General features: G+C 45.3%; 1 protein-coding gene across 4 annotated transcripts in view; it reads right to left on the minus strand.

Annotated features, from left to right (window-relative positions):
- Positions 1 to 1,319: 1,319 nt before the first annotated feature.
- The window catches only part of RUNX1 (RUNX family transcription factor 1), a 242,799-nt gene continuing 225,892 nt past the window's right edge, over positions 1,320 to 18,226 (minus strand). For 3 of the 4 annotated variants that reach the window (XM_024758385.1, XM_024758386.1, XM_024758388.1), the window contains 2 exons: positions 7,515 to 7,676; positions 1,320 to 2,213 (listed from right to left, as the gene is read on the minus strand). In XM_024758385.1, coding sequence (XP_024614153.1) covers positions 1,738 to 2,213; positions 7,515 to 7,676 — 638 coding nt within the window. In that variant the 3' untranslated portion in view covers positions 1,320 to 1,737. The remainder of the gene's footprint in view (positions 2,214 to 7,514; positions 7,677 to 18,226) is intronic. The other variant, XM_024758387.1, reaches the window with a different exon arrangement.

Below are 18,226 nucleotides of genomic sequence, written 5' to 3' on the forward strand. Positions count from 1 at the left end.
GATTGTAGCCATGGGCAGCAGTGACATGAATCTTTCCTGTCATGCTGATGCACGGGTAAAAGTGCACACACCCTACAGGGTAGGGTCTCAGCCTAGTGAGAACACCACAAAGATGGGTGGTCAGTGAGCAGCATGGGACGGGGTCCTGCACAGGTGGGACGATGCTCTCCCACATGACTCCACTGAGGCACACGGAGGGGATTTGGCTTGTTCAGGCCTGCTTCTGGGCCCACCCTATGAAAACTGAGCTGGAGACCTTCAGCTGTCAAAGGCATCCGGTCTAGTCCCTTCCACTCCCAGCCTTGGGGGACAGCCACAAGTTTCGTTCTGCATCAATGAACAGGTACTGCATCAAAGAGGAATATTTTCTTGGAGCTAAGAAAATCTGAACTCTAGATTCAGATGATCTCCTCTCTTGATCTCCAGAATCTAGCAGTTAAGGAACCCCTGAATTCATCCACTCGGTTTCCATGTGGATACCGCTCCTCCACACAGCTTACTTCAGATTCATTCTGTTACAAAGCATGTCTGACATTAACAAGAGGCCATGGAGTGAGAAAACCCCTAGGCAGAAAATAAATCCTCTCCAGAGGTGCAATCATGGCATCTGCGTGAACCCTCTGGAAGCAGATTTGACCTTCTCCGTTTGAAGGGAGGGACTCAGATATGAGACCCTTTGTTGAGCTTGGCAGAAAATTCCATACTTTAGATCTTTGGAGTGACCCTCAGTATCTAAAAAACCTACTAAAAACATTGCTGCGTTAGCTACCAACTCGTTTGATTAACATTAAAGGGAGTTTAATGTAAACAATATTTGGATAACCAAGTGATCACATTACCCATCCTTTTATTCCAACTTTCTTCAATGTGATACAATTAACTTTGGCTACTATCAAAAACGAAAACTGTAGTACTTGATATTTTTCTTCTTAATATAAGTACATTTAAATAATAAAAAAAGTATCAACACATTAAGTAAGTGTCTAAACATCAAGATACATAAATATCTAGGGATTCCTTGTGGGAATACAGTAGTTGAAAATGACCCAAAGCTGTAGCTGTTTCTCAAAAAACAACTACAAAAAAAGTCCAAAAAAAAAGTTAAATAAAACTTACAGAAAAAGGAATCATATTTCTTTCATTCGTCAAAGCAAGAAATAAGCAAGCTCAAATTTATGTATATATAAAAATAAAAACCACCCCAAATGCAAATACGCATTTTGCAATTTATAAGGTGCTGCAAAAGAAAATTAAAAATATGAATTAGATGCCAAACAGAATGAGTTGCATCTCCCCACCCCCCCAAAAAAAAAGCCCCGAAAAACCCGAATTCCATACTCTTTGGAATAAACAACTTGGTTAAAAAGTGAAGTCAAGGGTATAAAATCTTTCTTTTATTCACAGCATTACTAAATCAGAAGCATTCACAGTTTCCCTCTGGGAATCTTTCTGTTTGCCTTACAGCGTGTCCACGGGGTGGTGAAGCAGACACCCTCAAGTTGCATCAGGTTAGAAAAATCTGAGATGGGCCAACGGCAGTTGCGAACTGCACGGACTTGAGAAGCGCAGGTGGCCCCGAGGCCCCGCCCGGAGCGACATCACCATGGCAGTTGGCAGCGGCGCGCTCCCCAGGGCCGGCAGCCGGGCCCACGCGGGTTTCCCGAGCACACGAGGCCGGAGCCCGAAGGAGGCGCTTCCGGGACGACGCCCGGCCGCACAGAGAGCGCGTGCGCGGCCTCAGTAGGGTCGCCACACGGCCTCCTCGAGGCGCGCGGCGGGCGCCATGTTGGTTGGGGAGTTGCTGTGGCTGCCCTCGGCCTCCACCACGTCGTTCTGGTTCGGGAGGCTGGGGTTGAGCAGCGCTGAGCCTGTGGAGGCGTTGGTGCAGGGCGGCAGAATGCGCGGCGGCGACCGCTCACCGCCCACCATGGAGAACTGGTAGGAGCCGGCTGACGCGCCGTAGTACAGGTGGTAGGACGGCGAGCTGGCCTGGAACGGGCCGCCCTGCGCCTGCGACGAGCCAGGGTAGGGCGGCGGCAGGTACGTGTGGTAGCGCGTGGCCGAGCTCATGGCCGACATGCCGATGCCGATGCCCGACGTGACGGGTGTCGGGGAGTAGGTGAAGGCGCCGGGGTAGTGCATGCGGGGATCGGAGATGGAGGGCAGCGCGGAAAACTGGCGAGGGTCGCCGAAGGCGGTTAGGTCGGGCGCGGCTGCAGGGAGGGAGAGAAAAATATCGTGAGACAGGGGTTCAAGGAGGCCACGCCCCTTCCCCCGCCGGCGCGGGAGGATTACCCAGAACGCTGCTGCCCAGACGGCTGATAACGATGATGATGGTAATATACGATCTCATGCAACGTAATACGGTATATGATATAATACTTGCTTAATATAACCATATTTCTGTAACTCTGGGGTTGGCAAACCCACCTGCCAGATCCACCAGCTACCAATTTTTGTAAGCCCACAGGCTAACAATGAGTTTCACTTTTCTAAATGGTTGAAAAAAAAAAAAAAATCAAAAGATGATGTCCTGACATGAAAATGATACGGAATTTAAATTTCAGTGTTGATACATGAAGTACTGTTGGAAGGAGCCTGACTCATTCTTTTATGTAGTATCTGTGGCTGCTTTTAAATCACCGCTGCAGAGTTGAGTGGTCCTGGCAGAGACTGGAGGGCCAGACTGTAGGGTTCAGAAAGTCTAAAATATTTAGAATCTGGCCCTTTGCAGAAAAGTTTGCCACCTCTCTATATAATCAATATATTAATATATCACTAGTAATGTACATTTAATCGGTGATATTAATATAACAATGTATAACAAAACAGTGTAACGCTAGAACTAATATAATGGATGCGTTAATAGATTAATATTAATGGAACATATATACGTAATACGGTATTGTCATAACAATATTAATAGGTAATAACATTTTAATACGTTATAATACGTTTAAAACTGCTGTTTCGGTAGGCCCGGAATAGTTAAAAATTGGCCGTTTCCTGTGGTTGAAGCTGATGCACGCCATAGTAGTGACTGGGAGTGGGCGTCCGGGAACCGTCACATCACTCTTTCTCTCCCATATCTACCTTCAGACTAGTTCCACAGTTTTAGAAACAGTACAGCGTCGGTTTCACGTGCTTTTCTCTAAGATGCATCACCGGTTCGTTAAGAGGAGTGAGTGGCTGCAGGACCTTGACTTATCTGCTCCGTTTTTGTACATGTTGAAATTCTACCAGAAATGGCAAAGCTTTGTCTATAAATCTCATTTGGTTAGGATGATGCATTTACCATTTCGCAGACTGGCTTTGGCTATCCTTTGTGGCATCTTTTTGCGTTTTCCTTAACCACAGGCTGCCCTTGGGAACCACTCGTGGGTTTGGGTGCTAGGATGGGTTTCCTGTGTCCTGTGGATCAGAGTTTCCCAACAGTGGCGTTACTGACATTTGGGGCCAGCTTTGTTGGGATGATGTGGGTCTGGGATGGATGTTTGGCAGCATCCTTGGACTCTGCCCAGCAGATGTCAGTAATGAGCCCCACTCCCCCCATTGTGACAGCCAACAATGTCTCCCGACCTTTCAAATGTCCTGGGGGTAGGGGTGAGGGGGGCAAAAGTCCCCCGCCGCCACTGAGAACCGCCACTGTGCATGTAGGATGGTGTCCTGGGGTAGTTTCTGTTCCTCAGAATTATGTGTTAAATGACCAGGCCAGGACCGTAGTCTTTACGTCAGCAAACCCAAAAGACAGCAACAAAACAGAGCAGAGGCAAGAACTGAATGTTTTAAAATTTATTAGTTCTCAAATCAACATACGAAATAACTCCAAGCTCAAGATGGCATGTGGCCTGTGTCCTTTTGTGTTCAGGCCCACAGAGAAACCTGACTGAGCCAAAAGCTTGCTGTGAAAGGAAAGCCATCGGGTGGGTTAATCTGTTTTTGGACAGCATCGGGCTGTTGATCAGCTTCCTCATATTTCAAGCCTGTTATTCCAGCAGGGAGAGCTAGTGTTCTCATTCCTGTGCTCTCTCTTTCTCTTTCTCTCTTCCCCTCCCCCTCCCCTTCCGTCGCTCCAAGTGAACTCCTGTAAATTTGGGGTGCCTCTGATGAGGGGATATACCCTTCATCAGAGAGGTAATTATAGAAACAACAGAAGTCCGCAGCAAATCTCTCCACTGATGAGGAAGCCAGGAGTCTGACTTTGAAATAAACACTCCTGTTAACCTTTTCAAAGCGAGACGTGTGGGCAGGGAAAAAGTTGCAAACTGACAGTGGTTCTAGGGCAGCCCTTCCACGGACACTCTCTAGCTCGTCCTGAAGCCAGGCCGCACCTCATTCCACAGGGTTTGTCCCTGCCCGCTGGGGCCTTCTGTGAGCAAGCCCTGTGTCACTTGTTCGTGTTCACACAGAGAGCTGTGACATACTTGAGAGTTAACAGGAAGCTTTACTCCATTTTTCCAGTGAGATTTCTATAGTCCAGGGAGAAGCATTAGGCAGTACAGTCCATTTGTTGTCATCTGATGTAATACTCTGGACACAAATAAATGACTCCACCCATTATTCCTCTTGCTTCGTTTGCCGTGAGACAAAAAGGTGAATCCACTGGAAAATGAATGAAAGGTCACCCTGTTTCATGACTGTGTCTGGACATGCTCTGCCAGTCTGTTCCAACTGCTGTGTGGTAACCTGGTGATGACAGCAAGTTACTGGAATCCCAAGTGAGCCCGTGATTTGTCACGGACATAAGTAATGGAATGATGTTATGGTCTCAGCTGTCAGGAGAAAATAGTTCTTTCACTTGTGGGCAGAATGTCTGGAAGATCTTAGATGTTGCCTGTGATTCTTTTTCTGGCCACATAGTACCAGTGTCACACTACAGAAGACCATCCGTTTGGCCAAATTGTCCTTTACACACACATTGTGATAACAAAACAACTTCGGCCCACTAGGTGGGCTCAGATTCAAGTGACCTATTAAAATATTTGTTTTCATTTTTATGTCTGGTCTGACACCCTCTACCAAGCACGCCCCACCAGTGACGCACAGTTCACCCACCCGGCCTTAGCTCATTTGTCCTTTTGGCTGGGCTGGTGCCTCCTTATTGGGTAGCAGTGTGGGCAGAGGTGGGGACCCCTGATATTCACAGGGAGCTTTTAAACAGTAGGAAACCTGGGGATTAGACGGCACAGGTATTTTAGTTGGAAATGTTGCCCCACCGATGGAGCTAAATATTTGTCATGACAGCTCAAGTCTTCATTCTGCAGCTTGTTGTGGATGAAAGCAGCCCTGCTCTGGGCCCCTCCCACTGCCCCCAAAGGATTAAACAGCCTGAGCAGATAATGGCTGCCTTAAAAGGATCTCGCATGACTCAGATTAATGCATGCTGTCTGTCGCCCAGGTTGGCAGCTAAACATTATTTAAAAAAAAGAAAAGAAAACCTCCAGATGACAACTCTTTTCAGACAAGGTGTGGAGTCTGTCTGCAAAGGTAAGAGACAGACACAGAGCACAGGTCTCTCCGGCCAAAGGAAGCCCAGGTGGCGCTGGGGGTGGGGAGAGGGGCAGAGCACAGAGCTGAGCTGGGGGGCGGGATTCAAGGAAAGCAGGCTCTCAAAGCAGCCACTTTTCTTTTAAGTATCCCAGACCCCTCCTGCCCACAGGTAGATGACAGTACTTTTCAGGCCTGGGCTCCAGGCTCGATTTCTCAGAGGGAGACCTGCCAAGGTGGAGAGCAGTCTCCCATGCTATGCTCTGCCACCGGTGAAAGCTCCTCTGGCATTCCCCTGGGTCCACCCTCCAAGACGGCGCAGGGTCACGCTTGGGTGCTGAAATGGGATGCGGTTTTTATCTCCTTCATACCCTCATGCCATAAAATGCCCTTCCATTGCTCCTTGGCTAACTGAAGTCCAGGCTATTCAGAAGTGTAACTGTGAGACGAGATTGGGGAGGGCACGTGTTACTCATTCCTATAAAAAAAGAAGTCTCTCTTCCATCTGAACAGCTGGCCCCTAGGGTTCTTGGACTCTAAGGTGCCGATGATCTTGGGTGCTGACCAAGTCAAAAGACTTATGAAATAAATTCCAAGGGACAGACCCACAGCACGGACATTTCCAAGAAAAACAGTAATTGCTTCAGATGTAGACCACAGCCAGTGGGCAGAGCAGTGCCAACAAGAAGAAGAAACAATGAAAGATGACAAGTGCCTTTGGAAGCAGACCAGTACTGAGGGGACAGAGCTTCTACAACAACAACAAGCTGAATGGACGTCATAATTCCTACACTAGTCCCTTGACTCCTTAGCCCGGCAGGTGCCATGAAATTCTTGGCAACAGTGGCTGAAAATAATGTGGAAACTGGGCAACGAAGTTGGCTTTCCTATTCCACTACCTCGCCCAAGAAGACAGTTCTGAACTGTGGGGCAGTGTGGCCCTCAGGACATTTGGCAACGTCTGGTGATTTTTGGTTGCCATGACTGGGGGTGCTGCTGGCATCTGGAGGCCAGAGACACTGATGAAGGCCCTGCAGTGCACAGGACTGCCCCGCCACAGTGAACAATCACCTGGCCCCAGGTGTCAGCACTGCTGCTGTTGAGAAGCTGAGAGGGATTCTGTGAAGCTCTGAGAAGAAGCTGAAGCATTTGGGGAAATCTCAAATAATCACAATCGTCCACAAAACACAACATTACACCACACGTAAAATGGCAGACGCAATGCCTTTGCCCTTCTGCCTGCCCCTAATCTGCTATAATCTGATTCCAGGAGCTGAAAAGCAAAAACAGCCGCCCTTCCACAGAAGTGTGTTCTCAGGCTTCCTACTGCTGAAGTCCTCTGAAGTGTTTTCACAGTCTGGTCCAGCTCCAATTTCAAAGCCCCAAACAGGGAGTCGCTTCTTTTTGCTTTCAACAAAGGAATTTTTCTCTGTAACTCTGATTTCCCTGCCCACAAGCAAAGGTGAGTGCCAAGCCCAAAGGTCTCATAGGTTAAATGACTAGGTTTAATGAGCACGTATTAACGACAGTTATGCCAGCCATGACACCTGAGCTTTCCAGTCTGTTCCTCAAACCTGATATAAGCGGCTCTTAGTTGGGAGTGTCCCGTGGGGGTAGATGTGCGTCCCACTCCATGTGTGCTCCAGTGTGCTGTTCACGTGGCCTGTGAAAGCTCGCCACTGCAAGATGGATCAGTCCCATCTGAGGCCCAGAAGCTGACTACTTTGGCCTTTTCTGTCACTGACCCTTCAGCTGCCACCCGTGCCTGCCGAGTGTGAGCACCCCCAAACGCCCAAGGAATCCACTTTTTCCAAGCCACTTCTCCCTTCACATCTGTACGTAATCTCTGCCTCTGAGTGTCAAGGAAAATCGGCGCGTGGGCGGGGGACTTAGAGATAGACAGCCTTGTCTTTAAACAGTACTGTATCCAATCAAAAATGACTGCCACCCCGTTCGTGCATCCCTTCTGGTCTCCAGAACCTTCCACTGCAGCTGGACTTCAAAGAGTGTATTTTCAAGCAGCTTACTTGAGAGTCGACTGGAAAGCTCTGCAGAGAGGGTTGTCATGCCGCTGGCCCGTCCAGGCGAGATGGGTGTTGCTGGGTGGACAGAAGGAGAGGCAATGGGTCCCAGGTACTGGTAGGACTGCTCGTAGGACCATGGTGGGGACGGCTGGATCTGCCTTGTATCTGCAGAGAATCAGGGAGGTCACTTACATGTAGAGTGGGTCAGGATTTAGAAAAATAAAATCTTTTAATAAAAAAACAGCTACCTTTGTTTAAATCTAATACATATTTGTGGCCTGTTTACCAGTGTTTAATAAGCCTCCTTAAGTCCCAGTATTTGCTTTTGTCTGATGATTTCCCCCCAAAACGATACTGAAATATAATTTATGTTTGACTCTTGAAGATTTTCCTCCGCTAACTGTTCCTTCCAAAGGTTTTCTTTAATCACACTACTGGTGAGAGAGGCTGATTTATGCTTTCCAGGTAGAAGTGTTAACATTCGGACCGTTGACCGCACGTATTGGCTGCCCAGCTTTACTAGTAATCGTGGTTATCATTATCAGGCGATCACCCGTCTCTCTGTACTCAGTAAGCGCAAAAGAATGCAAGGGTTTGGGTCTTTGTTTTGTACCTTTGGCAGAAATATTCTGTGGCTTTTAAATGTTTTCTGTTCAGGTGAACTCTCTCCCAAGGATAACTGAAAAGAAAGTCTGGCTAGGAAACTGGCAACAAGGCCTGATGACTAGTTCACAAACCCGGCAGTGCAGAGCTGCCTCTGTCAGCCCAGACTAACAGAGACGTCTTCCACTTTTTCTCAAGACCTCAAGTTTGCAACTTTTAAGGGGCAGAATGTTGAGCAAGTATTTTACAGATTGCCATTAAAAGAGGCCTGGTTTGTAGTGAGGTGGATGGACCTAGAGTCTGTCATACAGAGAGAAGTAAGTCAGAAAGAGAAAAACAAATACCGTATGCTAACACATATATGTATGGAATCTAAAAAAAAGAAAAAAAAGGTTATGAAGAACCTAGGGGCAGGACAGGAATAAAGATGCAGACGTAGAGAATGGACTTGAGGACACGGCGAGGGGGAATGGTAAGCTGGGACGAAGTGAGAGAGTGGCATGGACATATATACACTACCCAATGTAAAATAGCTAGTGGGAAGCAGCCACATAGCACAGGGAGATCAGCTCCGTGCTTTGTGACCACCTAGAGCGGTGGGATAGGGAGGGTGGGAGGGAGACACAAGAGGGAGGGGATATGGGGATATATGTATATGTATAGCTGATTCACTTTGTTGTAAAGCAGGAACTAACACAACATTGTAAAGCAATTATACTCCAATAAAGATGTTAACAAAAAAAATAAAGAGGCCTGGGCGAGAGAAGAGACAAAGATCTGACTTCAGAAGATTTAGGTAAAAAGCGTTTTGTAAATTTGACTCCAGCATTCATAGCAGTCTTAGTTTTCAAAAGCATCATAGTGTTTGCAGAGGAGGAGAAAAAAACCCAACACCTTCTATTCTTAGGCAAAATGTGTAAGAAAATGTAAAAATCAACCACTGTCTCACCATAAGATAGCTTTACATTCTGTCTTAGAATTAAACGTTAATTTTCTCTTTGTATTCCACCTTCTTTGTAGACAAAGGTGACAGCAAACTACACTAACTCCAAAGGGTCTTCATAGCCAGGGGTTCATGATGCTGGGAGTAAATACAGAAAGAGCAGCAAAGTTCCTTAGGAAAACAACAGGTGTCAGTTTTCTGTGTGTCGTGACATAAAGAAATGAGTTATTCCTACACGTTATACATTGTCCACACCTCCTCCCTCTGGGGCTTTGCACTTCCAGTTAAAGTGTCCCTTGTCTATTATGCCTTTGAAGCTGTCACCGTGGAGAACAGAATCAAGTAAATGGAGAGCCAGGTCTGCCTTCTTACTCTTCTCCCGAGAGCCTCTACCCGGTTTCCCTCATACTGATCTACTTTCTTTTCTTTAAAATAACTGACTTCTTAATTTTGAATTTTGAAGAACCTGGGGAAATATTTTAACTTAGAATCTTTGAAATCTACTATTAAAGAAAGGTCTTCATTTTCTTCTGAATTTTAGAGAATTGAGGGGATGGCAAGGAATAAAGAGCCGGTCCATTCCAGACTCAGTGGAAAATAAGTGTTCAACTACTGTCAGAGATCCTGCATAATCTTACAGCTAACAGTGTTTCCAGCAACTGAAAGCAAATAGCAATAGCAGATTGTTTAACATTCCCATACTGCTACAAGTATTTTGCTCCAAGTGAAAATAAAATTATATACTCAGATATTTTCCGTAAGACATGCACATGTCCTGGATACACGTATTTACAAAGTGAATATATATAGTATTCAAATATGTTAATCATTTAAAAAGCAAACAGAAGAGGTTTTATAATTGTCATAAAGCCCTTTGGGTGTGAATTGTGGTACAGTAATTCATGCGTTGTTGTGTAGACAGCCCAGCACCCCTAACGCCATGTCTAAAACTACAGTAAGCATAAAGTATTATGCCATGATTCATGCTCTGTCATGTTTTACTGTAGTGAAAAAGTTGTGCTAGGCTTTTCTAAACTCATAATTAAACCATGCAAATGTTGCATGATGTTTCACAGCCTTTTAAAAATATGCTTTGGTAAAATGATCTTTATGATTAAAGTCCAGGTTCTATGATTTTTTTTTAAACACAGGGTTTCAAATTCAACATCTTCTTACTTCACACCACAACTCAGCCTTTCAGTGCTAGTTGGTGGACAGCACTAAAAACCCAGTGACCCCTGATCATTTTTCATATCTGTGACCACAGTGAACTGTGTTTGGCTTCATTGGCAGCAGTGGGCCAGAAGGTGGTGATGGCGAGCTTCTCATGTCGGAGTTTCGCGTGTTTTCTTCTATTACATGGATTATTCATTAAAACAAAAACAAAACGAAACAAAACACGAAGGGCCAATAATATGGTTTGCTGAGTTTACTATTGAGTTACCGTGCTTGCCACGATGGGGCCAACGTGAACATACGAAGGCAGGTATGGAAGTGACAGTGCTGTGGGCCACACGAGCCCTGGACTGAGAGGCAGGAGACGTGGCCTCTGGCCTGTATGTGTGATGACCCTGGGTTACTTGCTTACCCTTTCTTATTCTCATTTCTGAAAGGAGATGATCTCTGAGCCCCTTTCAGTGGTGACAGTGCAGGATCCTAATTCAAATAGGTCCCAAACAGTACTTCTCTGCTTAACTCGTTATGTTAAACAGAGTTAGGGAAGAATCAGGTGGGTGTTGGAGGTGAAGAATGGTGCTTGCAATAGTAAATACGTGTATTCTGGGAAGAGGAAGTAGGACAGGGATAAGATGGGGGTTATCAAGAAGAAAGTCATAGGCTGAGGAAGAGAACCACTGTCCGTCATTCTTCAGAGGAGGGCTGCTTGTTCTTGAAGGGAATGCCTCTGATAGGTCAATCCACCGAAAAGAACAAGTTTATTGAAACTTACTACGTGCCAGGCATGTGCTAATTTATGAGTAAGACCAATATGGTCCCTGTCCCATTGGAACTTAGTGAAGATCCCAGGACTGTATGATGCTTGGAAAGGCTTTTTCCTATTGCATTAATCCATGCTGAGTTACTTCATTCATTCACTCTTAGGCTCATGAAGTTATTTACTTGCTCATTCATTCATGTTGCCAATGAACTTTTTGCTTTATTAGGGCCACTGTTTTGGGAACTCAGTAGTGAGTGGATTATAGTCCTTGCCTTCTGGAGTTGTGGCTAGTGGGGGCTGTATCCACGTGAACAGCTGGATTACCTCCCTAAACGGGACTTGGCAAACAGCCGTTCCCAAGTTAGAGATAAGAACCCTAGTGGTATTTATTACATGCTATGTTATACCTCTGAGAGGAACAGACAAGGTAAAGCACCTAATTTAAGTGATAAACAGATTTCGGTTTGCGTTCTCCCTTCACCATAAACTAGCTGTATGACCTTGGGCAAGTCACTGATTTCCTCGGATACATAGTTTTCCTACTTCAAAGGGTAATAGGGATAAGTGAGATAAACTGTATATAAAGTGGGTGTCACCGTTTTCGGCCATATTAAATGCTCAGTAAGTCTGGCTAATTTTTATGATTATATTATTAAAAAGGAAAAGAAATCCGTGCCAAGGGACTTATCTGATATTTATAGGTAAGGCCACACACACCTGCTCCAGGATGAGACTCAGGTAACGCTGTTCTGTTCACTGAAAAAAGGCTGATGACACACAGAGTCTTCAGCACTGGAGAAGAACTGGACTCAGGAGATTAAGTGGTAAATGGGCAAGAAAACTGGAGAGTTGAGGTGAGGACGGAGAAGGTGAGGATCCAATCTCAACCAGCTCATGTTTCCGTTAAAAAAACTACTGGATTAGAAAATTTAAGTTTTAGTCTGTCTGCATCCTGTTTTTTCCAGGGTACTTAATGTTTTGATGTAGCTGCTTTACCGAGGCCGTTTTATGATGGGTTATTTTTAGCTTTTTGATCCATCAAGTAGTGGATAAAACAGCCCCCTTCCTCTGAGATCTTGAGCCCCACTCCTTTCCATTTGAAATGAGGTCAAAGAAGGGGGGTAGTTAGGAATAAGGGGGGTTGAGGCTAGTGGTGAGCTCAGAGGTATCCATAGCATACATAGCATACATAAGAATAAGGGGGGTTGAGGCTAGTGGTGAGCTCAGAGGTATCCATAGCATACATAAGAGTTAAGAGAGTAGAGTGCTTTTACCTTTGATGCAGCAATATCAAAATACCTTCAAAGTAAAAAATGACCCTATCAGATAATTCAAGTCAAAATGTTCTGCTGGTTCCAAGTTCAGCTCTGAAATGTCAAGAGCTTAGAAGTTATCACTCCCATCTTTACAACATGAAAAAAAAACCTAAAACTGATAATCCACGATTTTCCTCAGATCTAGTAGAGAATTGAGGTCATAGGGCAAACTGCCACCCTGAAATCTTGAGAGAGGTGAATACAGAAAATTACGCTGAGGTGTGCTTGCTGGGAGCAGAAGCCACTGGAGCCATGAACTGGTAGGAACATTTAAATGGTAATTTTGACAAATTGTTGGAGGCTGAGTATAGACTAGTGTGAGAGTAAGAAACTCCTGAGGGCTGCATTCTTGTCTGTGTGTATGGGGCAGGGGTGGGGACACTTTCATGGGTTTTTCATTTAGGGACTTCTCCAGCTCTTCATGGGATCCTGTATAATAGCAGCGGGTTACAGCTGAAGGAGCTGCAAGACAGACTATTTAAGGAAGGGTTCTTAGGGAAGCCCAAAGACAGAAACAAAAACAAGGACATTAGTGGAATTTAAAGCCTCTGGCACCTTCAGCTACAGCAAACATTAAACACAGCCCAACTCCTAGTTAGATGAACATAAAATCTCACACCAAAGGCCTATTTACTTCAGTTCCTGTTACCTGATACATCATATCCAGCTTCCAAATCAGAAATAAGGCACGACAGAAGGCAAGAAAAAAATCTGAAGAGAGAAAACAAGCGTCAGGACCAGACTCAGATGTGACGTAAATTTTGGAGTTATCAGGGAATTTAACTGATCAATATGTTAAGGGCTCTAGCGTGCCACAACTACTGAAGCCTGCATGCCTAGAGTCCGTGCTCCGCACAAGAGAAGCCACCGTAATGAAAAGCCCGTGCACCGCAACAAAAGAGTAGCCCCTGCTCTCTGCAACTAGAGAAAGCCTGTGCAAGGCAACGAAGACCCAACTCAGCCAACGACAACAACAAAAAAATGTTAAGGGCTCTAATGGAAAAAGAAAACAGCATGGAAGAACAGATGGGTAATGTAAGCAGGGAGAGAGAGACTCTTAAGACTCAGAAGGAAATTCTGGAAATGAAAAACACTCTAACAGATATGAGAAATACCTTTGATGGGCTCATCAACAGACTGGACATGAGTGAGGAAAGAATCAATGAAATATGAAAGAATTTCAATGAAATTGAAAATATGTCAATAGAAACTTCCCAAACTATAAGGTAAAGAGAAAAAAGAAAGAAAAACAGAAAAAAGTCAGAACATCCATGAACTTTGGGAAAATTTCATAAGTGTAATATATGTGTAGTAGAAATATCAGAAGGAAAAGGAGAAAACAGAGTGGAAGAAATATTTGAAGTATTAATAGCTGAGAACTTGACAAAATTAATGACAGACACGAAACCACAGAGCCAAGAAACTCAGGGACCACCAAGCAAAATAAATATCAAATAATCTACATCTAGGCATATCATATTGAAACTGCAGAAAACCTAAAGACAGAGAAAATCTTGAAAGAAACCAGAAAGGAAAGGTGTGAGGCAGATACCTTGCCCAGACAGGAACAATGATAAGAATTACTTCAGACTTCTCTTTGGAAACCATGCAAGCAGAAGTAGAGTGTAGTAAATAAAGTGTTGAAAGGAAAAAGCTACCAACCTAGAATTCTATATTCAGCAAAATTCTTCTTCAAAGCTGAAGGAGAAATAAAGCCATTCTCTGACAAACAAAAACTGAGCTAATTTATCCAGCAGACCTGTCCTGCAGGAAATGTTAAAAAAAAGTTCTTCAGGGAAAAGGCAAATAATATACGTCAGAAACTTGGATCTACATAAAGAAAGGAAGAACATAATAGAAAGAATAAATGAAGGTAAAGTCTTATTTTTCCTATTCTTAATTGATCCAAAAGATAACTGTTTAAAGTCATAATGGTAACGTATTGGGTGGTTGTAAGCGATGGATAAGTGAAGTGAATGACAGTACTGACAGAAATGGGAAGGAAGAACTGGTCTCGTGTTATCTGACGGTGACTTACATTCATTACACAGTATTTTGCAAACTCTAGGACAACCACTAAAAGCATTTTTTAAAGTATAACTGATACACCAAGAGCAGAGATAAAATGGAATGGAATCAAATAAAATGCTCAGTTAAACCAGAGAAGGCAGAAAAAGAGGAGAAAAGAAGAATAGGTGCGACGAATATAAAACAGTTACAAACAAGGTAGATGTTAATCCAGCTATATCAGTAATCGTTTTAAATATGAATGGTCTAATACATGTACCAACTGAAAGACAGAGATTGTCAGAGTGAATTAAAAACAAAACTATGTGTTGTCTACAAGGAACCTACTTTAAAGTGTCAGGTTGAAAGTAAAGGGGTAGAGAAAGACTGGGCTAACAGTAATCAAGAGAAAGCCAGAGCAGCTATATTAATTTTATACAAAACTGACTTCAGAAGAAGGAAAAATTTTAGGGAAAAAGAGAGGAATTACATGAAAAAGACTATATATGTAATATATATATAGTCTTTATATAACTGAATCACTTTTCTGTACAGCAGAAATTAACACTGTAAATCAACTATACTTCAATAAAATACATTAAAAAAAAGAGCGGACTTACATGATGAAAAATGTTATGTCTAAGAAAACATAATGATCCTTAACATGTATGCACCTGACAGAGTGTCAAAAGACATGAGGCACAAACTGATAAGACGACAGGGAGAAAGAAAAATACACAGTTATAGCTGAAGTCTTCACAGGCCTCTTTCAGTAATTGATACATCAAGCAGGCAGAAAATTAGGGCACAGTTCATCTGAACAGTGCTACCAACCAGCTTGACCCAATGAACATCTTTGGAAAATTCCATCCAACAACAGCAGAGTACACGTTCTTTTCAAGCTCACAGGGAGCATCCACCAAGATAGACCATAAAACACACCTTAAAATTAAAAGAACAGAAATCATACGAAGTATACTCTCAGGCCACATGGATTTAAACTAAAAAGCCAATGACAGAAAGACAGCTGGAACATCCCTGAATATTCGGAGCTTCAACAACACACTTCTGAATAACCCACGGGTCAAATAAGAAGTCTCAAGAGAAATTAAAATGTCTTTTGAACTGAATGAAAATCCAACACCACAATTTGTGGGATGCAGTGGAAAGCAGTGCTTAGAGGGAAATTTATAGCATCTTAATGCATATATTAGAAAAGAGGGATGATTCAGAATCGATGAGTTTCCACCTTAGGAACAGAGAAAAAACGAGCAAAATAAACCTAACGCAAGCAGAAGGAAAGAAATAATAAAAATTAGAGTAGAAATCAAAGAAATCGAATACAAGAAAGCAACAAAGTGAACAAAACCAAAAGCTGCTCTTTGAAAAGTTTAAAATGTCCTACTTTGTCCTCATGTTCCCGCAGGGCCATAGAAGAGGATGGCCAGAGACGCCTGCTGGTTCTCTGAGCACCTACGCCTGTGGGCTTTTTAACACCCACCCTCAAAACCTGGGTGCCCTAAGGCACACAGGCACACACATGCTGGGTGACCCCCTCAGCCTGGGTCCAGAAGGTTGATGGGTTCTGTTGTTGGTTAGAGTTAGAGGGCCCTTTCCTTTGGCTATTTAGCTGATATCTTTAAAGACCTGATTTTTCAGACACCTTTCAGAGCCACTTAAAAACAAAGACCAGACAAGTTACGTATGCGTCAGGGCCCCAGTGTCTGTTTTTAAGAGCCAAACCTAAGTAGTGAACATATGAACCCTCCAGGCGGCTCTGGTTTTTTCCCTAGAGGGTTTTTTTTTCCCCCTTTCAGCTTGGAAGGTGGCAGGGCAGTTCCCAGGGTGCCCTCCAAGTTCACCTCAGTCGTGGGCAGCTGGTGTAATGCCCTCTTGGATGCCTGAGAACACACAACAGGATGTGACTCAGGACTCAGATGTGAGTCAGTTTCCAGGGCGATGTGTCAGGGCGAGCCCCGGTGGTGGTTTGCATCTCCCTGTCTGGGACCCCTGGAAGAAGGATCCAGGCTCCCCTGTGAACAAAAAGGGTGCCCCCCGATGCTCCGCTGCTACCTTCAGAACCATGTGATACCAGCTTTCACGGCCCCATGGCCTGTATCCTTCTCTGCTACGGAAGAGGCTTTTCCCTGAAAGTCCCACCATCTGTCTGAAGCGCTGTTTCCTCCGGCCTGTGCGGTACAAGTGCAGGACAGAACAACAAGCAAGAACAGTGGTGCACCCAGGCAGAGACACTAACGAGCCTGGTGTTGCTATCAGTGAAACACCCTGCTAACGTGAGTCAGTTCCCACCGGCTCTGGATCCTGGCAAAAGAAGTTGTGAAAGAGCTCCGGTATCTGCCAACCGTTTGTCTCTGCTGGCCGAAGACATCTTGGTTAGTCATGTACAGCTAGGATGCGTTCATTGTTCCGGCAATTACTCTGAAGGGAAGCATCCAGGACCAAGCCGGGGCAGAGGCCTGCCTGGGGATGCTGCGTTTTAAAGGCCGTTGGGGTCTTGAGGGATCCCGTCCTCATAGCCGACCGGTGGGCCCGGGGGGTGACAGGCTACCTGCGGGAGGGCAGAAGGGAGCTGCGTGGCCACGTCCCTACCCCTCACTGCCTTGGGGACCCATCCTCTTTACCTGACCGGGAGAGGCTCCCTGGCTTTGTGGTCGGGGCGCTGGGAGTCCAGAATGCTGGTTCCTAACACGAGAGCCACCGCCAGCTCCAGTGGCTTACCACAGCCCTTTCCCTCTCAGACCTTTGTTTCTTCATCTCTAAAAATGGGGGTAACCAGACTCACCTGCCTCGCAGGTGTGAGAGTTAATTACTGTTTGTGGAGCAGCTTTGAGAGCCGCAGATGAAAGGCGCTCTGTAAATGCAAAGAGCTATTCCTCGTTAGACGTGCCAGACAGTTCCCAGGGGAAGCAGCCCAATCCAGCCATGGGGCCTCTTGCCTCAGCCAGATCAGTCTGAGCTGCGTCTGGAAAAAGGCTCTGGACTCAGGCACGGTTGTCTCCGAGGCAGGGTTTGGGGACAAGTCACTGGCTTCTAGAAAAGATGGGGGTCTGGATAACACCTCTGATTCTCTGCCAGCACTGACTCCCTAAGTCTGGGGGAGAGTGGCCTTCAGGTCACACGGGGTGCAGGGATCTTGGTTCCAAGAGAAAGGAAGGCACCTTCTGGTCTCTGCTCTGTCCTGCCTCGCAGACAAGTTATTTCCCTGGCCTTTGTCAGACAAACATCCGTTGCAAACATCTTCCCGTAAAGATTTTCTGCACCCTCACTTTCTGAACCTCTGTCCCCCCGCCCCCATACACACTTTCCAGGCCTGAACCGATTCTACAGATGGGCTGGGTAGATTCCTGTAAGGCCAGGCCATCACGGGCACGTTTAAATTATTCCACGACTGCCCTGCTAATTTCTGTCCATTCCTCCGTGTCTGTCTCCTCCAACAAAAAATCTCAAAACATGGAGGCGGGTAAAAATGGCTCTCTGCTCCCAACCGCTCATTCTTCAGCACCCTCGCCCCCTTTGCTAGTTCCCGAAAGGGATGAGCCAGAGAGACCTGTCGAGGGCTGGGAAATCTCAGGCAGCTTCTAGCTTGGGACTGAGCCCCTGGTGCAGAAATGAGGATCCTCACTCATAGGAACCAAATTACTGACGCCTCAAAGTGGGACGCTACCAGCGGGAGAGGCACGGCACCCCTAGGACTGCCCATAGCTAAAGTAACTTAATTTGATGAAGGAACATCCCACCGAGCGCAGCACATGCTCTAAAGAGGACGGTGCAGGCTTGAGAGCCTTGTTCTGTGGCCCAGGGCGTGAGACTGTCAGAGCCAAGCTACAGTCCCTACTGAGCACGAAGGCCATGTGCCGATGGGGTGGGAGGGGAGCCTGTGGGACTCCCC

This window comes from Neophocaena asiaeorientalis, unplaced genomic scaffold (assembly GCF_003031525.2).
Source record: "Neophocaena asiaeorientalis asiaeorientalis breed wild unplaced genomic scaffold, Neophocaena_asiaeorientalis_V1.1 scaffold45, whole genome shotgun sequence".
In the NCBI taxonomy this organism is placed as follows: domain Eukaryota; kingdom Metazoa; phylum Chordata; class Mammalia; order Artiodactyla; family Phocoenidae; genus Neophocaena; species Neophocaena asiaeorientalis.